Below are 10,029 nucleotides of genomic sequence, written 5' to 3'. Positions count from 1 at the left end.
CAATGATGGGGCACCATTCCTCCCACTGACACCAATGATGGGGCACTATTCCCCCACTGACACCAATGATGGGGCACTATTCCTGCCACTGATACCAATGATGGGGCACTATTCCTGCCACTGATACCAATGATGGGGCACTATTCCTGCCACTGATACCAATGATGGGGCACTATTCCCCCCACTGATACTAATGATGGGGCACTATTCCTGCCACTAATGCCAATGATGGGGCACTATTCCTCCCACTGACACCAATGATGGGGCACTATTCCCCCCACTGATACTAATGATGGGGCACTATTCCTGCCACTGATACCAATGATGGGGCACTATTCCCCCCACTGATACCAATGATGGGGCACTATTCCTGCCACTGATACCAATGATGGGGCACTATTCCCCCCACTGATACCAATGATGGGGCACTATTCCCCCCACTGATACCAATGATGGGGCACTATTCCCCCCACTGACACCAATGATGGGGCACTATTCCTCCCACTGACACCAATGATGGGGCACTATTCCTCCCACTGACACCAATGATGGGGCACGATTCCTGCCACTGGTGTGCATTGGAAGAGGGGTAGTCTTATACGGCGAGTATAGCTCAAACACTAAATTTTAGCAGGAAAAGTAGGGGGGTCGTCTTATACGCCGGCAAATACGGTAATTGGATTGTGTGAAAGTCATGACATCTACAAATGATGATATATATACCAGAATTTATTTTATTTTTTAAATAGTGCAGCAGGCATACTGACACGGACATCACCAGAAACACTAATAGAGTGATTGCGCTTCTTTTTTTTTTTTTGCGCTATAAAAGGGAAACAGACTAAAAAGTTTGAAAAACAAAATATTTATTACTTTTTACTTTTTACTAAAAAACCTATTCAATAAAAAAAAATTTAAAATCTTCATAAGGAAAAAGGACCAAAAAGTTTGAAAAACAAAATTGCGCTTCTTTTTTTTTTTTTGCGCTATAAAAGGAAACAGACTAAAAAGTTTGAAAAACAAAATATTTATTACTTTTTACTTTTTACTAAAAAACCTATTCAATAAAAAAAAATTTAAAATCTTCATAAGGAAAAAGGACCAAAAAGTTTGAAAAACAAAATATTTATTATTTTTTACTTTTTACTAAAAAAACCTATTCAATAAAAAAAATTTAAAATCTTCATAAGGAAAAAGGACCAAAAAGTTTGAAAAACAAAATATTTATTATTTTTTTACTAAAAAAAACCTATTCAATAAAAAAAATTTAAAATCTTCATAAGGAAAAAGGACCAAAAAGTTTGAAAAACAAAAATATTTATTATTTTTTACTTTTTACTATAAAACCTATTCAATAAAAAAAAAATTAAAAATCTTCATAAAAATGTAGGCCAAAATGTATTCTGCTACATGGTTCAAAAAAAAAAAAAAAAAAAAAAATCCCAATATGTGTATATTAATTGGTTTGTGTGAAAGTCATGACATCTACAAATGATGATATATATACCAGAATTTATTTTATTTTTCCTGTCACTTGCTCTGACGATCAGGAGGAAAAAGCACAGACACTTTACTAATGACACTGGGCAGGAAGGCGTTAACATCTGGGGCAATCAAAGGGTTACCTGGTGCCTAACCCATGTATAATATGTGCTGTTTTACTAAGGGATGTGATTGTTTTTGTCTCCCTGCTTTGCGGGGAGACAAAAACCGGCAAATCCCCGTCAGTAGAGAGATCTGTCTCCTGTCACTTGCTCCGACGATCGGCAGGAAAAAGCACTGACACTACTAATAACTCCATCGTGCCCAGTGTCATTAGTAGTGTCAGTGCTTTTTCCTGCCGATCGTCAGAGCAAGTGACAGGAGACAAATCTCTCTACTGATGGGGATTTGCCCGTTTTTGTCTCCCCGCAAATTAGGGAGACAAAAACGATCACATCCCTTAGTAAAACAGCACATATTGTACATGGGTTAGGCACCAGGTAACCCTTTGATTGCCCCAGATGTTAACTCCTTCCTGCCCAGTGTCAACATCTGGGGCAATCAAAGGCTTACCTGGTGCCTAACCCATGTATAATGTGTGCAATATGTGCTGTTTTACTAAGGGATGTGATCGATTCTGCCTACCTGTTTTGCAGGAAGACAAAAACCGGCACATGCCTGTCAGTAGAGAAGTCTGTCTCCTGTCACTTGCTCTGATTGGCAGTCCCAGCTGTGTTTTCACTGACCGGGACCCACCGATCGGCGTGTAAAAGAGCCATTGACAGCGCGGGCAGGCAGGTGGGCGCGCGCCCACTACCCTGAGAAGCAGAATCACATATACATACACGTGATTCTGTGCAGCCGGCCAGCACTGTAGCAGTAAAGCTACAGTGTGCGGTCGGCAAGTGGTTAAAACTTCTGGAAGTTTCCGAAAACTTCCAAATCTCTTGTGTATTGTCTATATAAACACTGAAGTCCCACACATGAACTGAACATTTGCAAGCGCTACACAATCACGCGTTTATTGCGATTGCAGCTTTATTCGTCACAGAGTGTATTACAACTGCATCAAGCTGTGTCCACTAAGGAGGTCATATGCTGTATAACCAGCAGGTGGCGCTCAGATACCACCCAATGGGCAATATTTCACCACTGGATGGGTCCTGTTTTCCAGGAACGTGATGGTTTGGACTTCCCTGGTAGCAGTCTTTGCGTGTGCCTGGAAAACACTACACATGTGCAGATGGCTGGGGGAGCCGGCGCATACGCAGATGTGAGTCTTGTGGGAGGGGGGTGGGAGGGTAAAGTATTTTTGTTGTCTATTTGTAAAGGAGGGGGGAGAAGACAGGGCAGCATAATATAACCTTTAGGGTGAAGGTCCACTTTAATACCCAAATCAGCCATAACTAGCTTTAGGACCTAAAAATACTTCAGTGATGTTTTTAATTACTTGTGACCTCTTTTAGGAAGTTTCTTCTGACTTCCTGTATCTGTGACAACAGGGTAAGGGATGAGGAGAGAGGGTGTCACTGGGATATACAGTCTAAGCCAGCAATGGGCAAACTACGGCCCGGCGGACCTTTTAATCCGGCCCGCGGAGCGTGATACTGTCAGGATGTGTGTAGGCGGGGCAGCGTGACGAACGCGAGGGGAGCTAGGCTCCTCTCACAGTCCGCCCTGAAGACCGGTGTAGCATGAAAATCTGTCTCCTATGAGGATCTGTCCCCCTCGACGTATCTGCGCATGTGCCGGAGATCGCCGATCGGCTGCTAATGCCTGAAACTGGCACATGCGCAGATACGTCGAGGGGGACAGATCCTCATAGGAGACAGATTTTCATGCTACACCGGAACGGCGCAGGAACACGGCGAGAGGAACGCGCGGAGCAAAGGTAAGTGAATTGACACAGGGGGATTGGGGACTTAATATGGGGGATGAATTACTATAGGGGGGATGAATTACTATAGGGGGATGAATTACTATAGGGGGGATGAATTACTATAGGGGGGATGAATTACTATAGGGGGGATGAATTACTATGGGGGATGAATTACTATATGGGGGATGAATTACTATGGGGGATGAATTACTATATGGGGGATGAATTACTATATGGGGGATGAATTACTATAGGGGGGATGAATTACTATGGGGGATGAATTACTATATGGGGGATGAATTACTATGGGGGATGAATTACTATATGGGGGATGAATTACTATATGGGGATGAATTACTATATGGGGGATGAATTACTATATGGGGGATTAATTACTATGCTTACTATGGGGGAATATTACTATACTTACTATGGATGACACATACACATCATTCATCTACTCTTGGTCCGGCCCCCGGGTCCAATATATGAACCCATTGCGGCCCTCAAGTCAAAAAGTTTGCCCACCCCTGGTCTAAGCCTTCCTTATTTTAATCTAAAAAAACATGTTTTTTGACTCCTCATTGGAGAGATTTCCTATCATTTCTAGGTCTAAGTTTCTCAGTGTGGTCCCGCACAGCAATAAAAAAAAAACAAAAAAAAAAAACTAAATCCCACTCCCCCCAAAATAAAAAAAAATGACCAAATATTTTGGGCTGTTGTTTTGGCCTAGACTTACCTGTACCACTCCTCCTGCAGGGACTGTGAGTCTTGTGAGTTTTTTGATCTCTTGCTCCACCACTTCAAATCCCACCAGTCCTCCATGGAGTTGGTTTGGGAGCTACCTCCACCTCCCCCTCCTCCACTGGTACTGTTGGCTCCCAGTGATTGAGAAGTAATGCTACAGCAATCTTCTTGATCTAATAGGAAGTTTCCAAGTGGGGCCCCAAACTGCAATTAAAAAAAAGCTAACCCTTCCCCTCTCCAGCCCAAGTATTTGGGCTGTTGTTTTGGCCTAGACTCATCTGTACGGCTCCTCCTGCAGGGACTGAGTCTTGTGAGTTTCTCCAATCTCTTGCTTCACCACTTAAAATCCCACCAGTCCTCTATGGAGTTGGTTAGGGAGCTACTTCCACCTCCCCCACCAGTCCTCCATGCTCGTCCAAGGAGTTGGTTTGGGAACTACCTCCCCCTCCTCCACTGGTACTGTTGGCTCCCAGTGATCGAGAAGTAATGCTACAGCAATCTTCTTGATCTAATAGGACGTTTCCAAGTGGGGCCCCAAACTGCAATGAAAAAGCTAACCCTTCCCCTCTCCCCCTCCAAGTATTTGAGCTGTTGTTTTGGCCTAGACTCATCTGTACGGCTCCTCCTGGAGGGACTATAGGATGAAGGAATAATCGCTCCGATACTGAATCCTTACTACTTCCATGACTCCTAGCTATATGAGTCTTGCAAGTTTCTTCGATCTCCTGCATCACCACTTCGAATCCCACCAGTCCTCCATGCATGTCCAAGGAGTTGGTTTGGGAGCTACCTCCACCTCCTCCACCAGGTCCTCAACTGGTACAGTTGGCTCCCAGTGATTGAGAAGTAATGCTACAGCAATCTTCTTAAACTAATAGGAAGTTTCCAAGTGGGGTCCCAAACCGCAATTAAAAAACGCTAACCCTTCCCCTCTCCCCCCCAAGTATTTGGGCTGTTGTTTTGGCCTAGACTCATCTGTACTGCTCCTCCTGCAGGGACTATAGGACAAAGGCGTAATCGCTCTGATACTGAATCCTTACTACTTCCAGGACTCCTAGCTATTTGAGTCTTGCAAGTCTCTTTGATTTCCTGCATCACCACTTCAAATCCCACCAGTCCTCCATGCATGTCCAAGGTGTTGGTTCGGTAGGTTCCTCCACCTCCCCCTTCTCCACCAGGTCCTCCGCTGGTACTATTGGCTCCATGTGATCCAGAAGTAGCGCTAGGGAAATCATCACTCCCGTGCCTTGGGCTGGCCTAGGTGGTGTTCGGGCTTCTGCCCTGAGTCACGTCAATTTCCTGACTTCCTGATCTAACAGGTAATTAGGGGAAATTTACCAGTGGGGTCACAAACAGCAATAAAAAAAAAAAAACGAACCCTTCCCCACTCCCCACAAATTAAACACTGCAGAATATTTGGACTGTTGTTTCGGCCTAGTCTTACCTGTACCGTTCTTCCTGCAGGGACTGTAGGATGAAGGAGTAATCGCTTCGATACTGAGTCCTTAACCCTTCCAGGGACTCCTCCAGCTGGTTTTGAGTCTCGCGCATTTCCTGGATCTCCTGCATCACCACTTCGAATCCCATCAGTCCTCCATGCATGTCCAAAGTGTTGGTTCGGGAGCTTCCTCCGCCTCCCCCTCCTCCACCAGGTCCTCCGCTGGTACTGTTGGCTCCAAGTGATCCAGAAGTAGCGCTAGAACAATCTTCTTCACTGCCGTACTTCGGGCTGGCCTGGAAGGCGTTCAAGGTGGACAGACTTTTGCCCTGAGTTACGTCCTCCCCTTGGGTGGAAGAAAAACCAGACGGATCGTCCAGGGATGGAATGTTTTCGTTGCTGCCAAACCGATTGCGCAGCAAGGACGCGATCTCCCGGGGCTTTGACACCACGGCTCCAGCCGCCGAGTGGGTGGCTTGAGAGAAACTCGACAATCCCCCTCGTACACTGTCCACCACACCCTCGCTGAAGCCTGTAACTCTGGCTCCAACATCTTTCAGTCCCTGATGCATGTCCCGCAGCACGTCCTTGGGCTGGCGTGCGATTCCATTCTGCTCCACCTCACGCAGCTTGCGGTGGTAATGCTCCAACTTCTTCTGCAGCTGCAGGATGGTCTGCGATGACTTCTGGTTCTTCTTCTCAAATACCTGAAGGAAAGATAAAAAGATGTATATAAAAAGCCTGTCTTCAGGAGGGCAACTCTGGGGAGCAAATGCATCAGCCCTTTGCCATGGCTCACCAGAACAAGCTCAAAGCAGATGCAAACATCTTCTTAAGCTACATGGTATTAGCCATGGCTCGGCAAATCCGGGCCACCAGGAGGCAAGAAAATGTGTCCTGGCACCTGGGCTGTCAGTCCATTCACTGTTCTGTGCCCGACGCCCCGACTCTTGAGTGTGCTGTGCGCTCACTCAGTCTGTCACTCCTTGACTGTGCTACAGGTGTCCCGAGCTGCCCGCTCTGCTAAAGTTTCTTTTGTGTGGCCAGCGGCAGTGGGTGGGCGGGGTGTCGCGGTCACGTGAAAAGTGGTTGAATACGGTTCACTGAAACTGACAAATGGGTCGCATCTTCATCACTGAGCCTGGATTGGAGCTTAGTTGGTCGGTGGTGGTGAAGAGTAAGAGGGGAGCTTTTGTATACTGGCCTGCCCATTGAATGTGTAGGTGCTACATTGCTGCTGCACAATTCTTATACCTGTGAACTGAGCTGATGTTTTTCGGCTGTCTCTTTGCTGAATGGGACTGTCTCTTTGCTGGATATATATGGGGATGTCTCATTGCTGGATATATATGGGGATGTCTCTTTGCTGAATATATGGGGATGTCTCTTTGCTGAATATATGGGGATGTCTCTGCTGGATTGGGCTCTTTGCTATACGGAAAGGTCTCTTTTCTGGATTGGAATGTCTCTTTGCTGAATATACAGTGCTTTGAAAAAGTATTCATACCTCCTGAAATTTTCCACATTTTGTTATGTTACAACCAAAAACGTAAATGTATTTTATTAGGATTTTACGTGATAGACCAACACAAAGTGGCACATAATTGTGAAGTGGAAGGAAAATGAGAAATAGTTTAACATTTGTGACAAATCTGTGAAAAGCGTGGCGTGCATTTGTATTCAGCCCCCTTACTCTGATACCCCTAACTAAAATCTAGTGGTACCAATTACCTTCAGAAGTCACCTAATTAGTCCCCCTGTGTGTCATGTGATCTCAGTATAAATACAGTGGTCTGTGAAACCCTCAGAGGTTTGTTAGAGAACATTAGCAAACAAAGAGCATCACGAAGGCCAATACACACCAGACAGGTCATGGATAAAGTTGTGCAGAGGTTCAAAGCTTGGGATAATTTTCTTTATAACCTAACCCTGCTTTAAACATCTCACAGAGCACTGTTCAATCCATCTGCCGAAAATGGAAAGAGTATGGCACAACTGCAAACCTACCAAGACGATTTCAAAAGTCGGATGGCATGCCGATTTCAGGTGGGATTTGCAAGACATCTGACACAGATGTCTATGGAAACCTCACCAAAAGTACTGCATGTCCTACTTAAGAAATCGGTGCGGATCCGACCAAGTCGGAACCGCACCAATATGACTACTCTAATTGCGGACAACAGGGTGCGATTTGGCATGCGATTTGCACGTGGCTTGGCATGCAAATCGCATGCCAATTTGCATCCAGTGTGGCCGGGGACTTATGAAAGAGTGGCAAGAAGAAAGACATTGTTGAAAGAAAGAAAGAATTCCCATTTGCTGTGTCCCCCATACAGCTTCTCGCAAATTGCAAACATGTGGAAGAAGGGGCTCTGTAGACCGAAATTACACTTTTTGGCCTAAAAGCAAAACGCTATGTTTGGTGGAAAACACTGCACATCACCCTGAACACACCATCCCCACTGTGAAACATGGTGGCAGCATCATGTGGTGGGGATGCTTTTCTTCAGCAGGGACAGGGAAGCTGGTCAGAGTTGATGAGAAGATGGATGGAGCCAAATACAGAGCAATCTTAGAAGAAAACCTGTTAGAGTCTGCAAAAGACTTGAGACCGAGGCGGGAGGTTCCCCTTCCAGCAGGACAACGACCCGAAACATCCAGCCAGACCTACAATGGAATGGTTCAGATCAAAGCATCTTCATGTGTTAGAATGGCCCAGTTTTAAATCATTTTTATTCCTAATACAAGGAATTAAAACATAGGAATAAAAGTGAAAGGAATAAAAAAAAAAAAAAAAATCATATGTTCACATTCTTTGTATTAGGAATAAAAGTGATATGATTTTTTTTTTTTTAATCGTTTTTATTCCTAATACAAGGAATGTAAACATGATTTTTTTTTTTTTAATCACCTTTATTCCTAATACAAGGAATGTAAACATCCCTTGTAATAGAAATAAAGGGTTCAAGGTCCTCTTTGTGGAAAGATCTGGGGTCTATAAGACCCCAAATTCTCTCCTCTACCTTTAAAAGCAAAACATCAAAAATATACATTTTTGATCTTTTGCTTTTAAAAATAAAAAAAAAAATTGTTTACTTCCACCCTAGACCGGAAGTGACGTCATGACGTCGCTCCGATCCTCTAAGAAAGGGGTGGGCAACTGTGGCCCTCCAGCTGTTGTAGAACTACAAGTCTCATCATGCCTCTGCCTTTGGGAGTCATGCTTGTAACTGTCAGTTTTGCAATGCCTCATGGGACTTGTAGTTCACCAACGGCTGGAGGCCCACAGTTGCCCAACCCTGCTCTAAGATCATAGAGGTGATCAGAGATGATCTGGTCTCTGATCACCTCTATGGCCAGCCGCCGCCATGGCTCCTTCTTGGTCTGCCTATGTTTGGAGAGGCCGTGCGTCTCACCTGCTTGATGCGGGCGCCCTGTTGCCGGTCGGCATTGTTGGCCAGTTTCAGGTATTCAGCCACGTTGTCGTCTCTGGCGGTTTGCTCGATCTTGATTTGTTCGGTTAGCTTAAGGATCTTCTGTTGCAGTTGCAGGATGGCGGCCTTGGTGCGCTGAGGATCGGGTGATACATCCACATCCTGGGCCAGCATGCCATCTGTTCCTGAGGACACCATGCTGGATGCCTGGGACAGAGTACCACCTTCTAATCGATCGATCTGTGGAGACAAAACCATGACAAAGGGGTTACTTCTACTATACAGGGAAGATGGCAATGTAACCAATAGAATGGCCTTCACCCTCTGCCACCCAGGACAATTCTGACGTTACTTTCCTACAAGTAAAATGTTGTTTTTTTTGCTAGGAATTTGCTTAGAACCCCCAAATAAAATGCATTTTTAGGCAGAGTCCCTAGAGAATAAAATAGCGGGTGTTACAATTTTAACGTCTCACGGTATTTGCGCAACGGTTTTTCAAACGCAAATATTTTGCAAAAAATACATGAATTTGAATGCACAAAAACGCAACACAATACCTATTTTTGTAAAATAGAAAAGATGTTCGCAGAGTAGAAGGATATCTATTGTGTACGCCCGGAATGACCAAAACCGCAAGTTCAATACTGGCGACGGTGAGCTTTCCAAATCATGTGACCGCTGTGCACTCCTTCGCGCTGTATGCGGCCTCTCAGCGGGGCGGGCCTTGATGCCGGGACGTCGCCTATATGCGTACCAAACCTGTGCAGAGAGTGCGTGCCCTGCGCGCTCCCGCCCCCAACGGAAAGCTCCCGACTGCTACTTGTGATTGGGAGCTTTCTGATCATGTGACCTGCTGTGACAGCCAATCACAACGGTCGCATGATCATAAACCCCACACCAGTTTTAGAAACCCCTTACAGGGCCAGGAGGCGCAAGTGTTAAGGGGGGTTAACAGCCAATCACATGATCAGAACGCCTGCCTCCACCTCCTGGCATTCTGATCCACTTAAAGGGCCGGGAGAGGGGTGAATGAAGCGAATGTCGTGTCA

General features: G+C 45.3%; 1 protein-coding gene across 1 annotated transcript; it reads right to left on the bottom strand.

Moving 5' to 3' along the window:
* Window positions 1–4,055: 4,055 nt before the first annotated feature.
* LOC149429055 (transmembrane and coiled-coil domains protein 1-like) lies at window positions 4,056–9,238 on the bottom strand. The gene is made up of 3 exons (XM_089666777.1): window positions 8,963–9,238; window positions 5,553–6,253; window positions 4,056–5,420 (listed from the first exon to the last, which is right to left on the bottom strand). The coding sequence occupies exons 1-3, from the start codon at window positions 9,236–9,238 to the stop codon at window positions 5,366–5,368; spliced, it is 1,032 nt and encodes a 343-aa protein (XP_089522903.1). The 3' UTR covers window positions 4,056–5,365.
* Window positions 9,239–10,029: the final 791 nt, after the last annotated feature.

Source organism: Staurois parvus, unplaced genomic scaffold (genome assembly GCF_062004578.1).
Source record: "Staurois parvus isolate SC_StPar_1 unplaced genomic scaffold, SC_StPar_1.0 ptg002840l, whole genome shotgun sequence".
Classification (NCBI taxonomy): Eukaryota; Metazoa; Chordata; class Amphibia; order Anura; family Ranidae; genus Staurois; species Staurois parvus.
This window is presented reverse-complemented; position numbering and strand designations above follow the sequence as displayed.

Coding starts and splice junctions, on each gene's coding strand:
- LOC149429055 (XM_089666777.1), bottom strand. CDS start 9,238: ATGGTTTTGTCTCCACAGATCGATCGATTAGAAGGTGGTACTCTGTCC. Junction 6,254..8,962: donor AGGGCGCCCGCATCAAGCAG/GTGAGACGCACG, acceptor TCTTTCCTTCAG/GTATTTGAGAAGAAGAACCA. Junction 5,421..5,552: donor CTGCAGGAAGAACGGTACAG/GTAAGACTAGGC, acceptor ATTACCTGTTAG/ATCAGGAAGTCAGGAAATTG.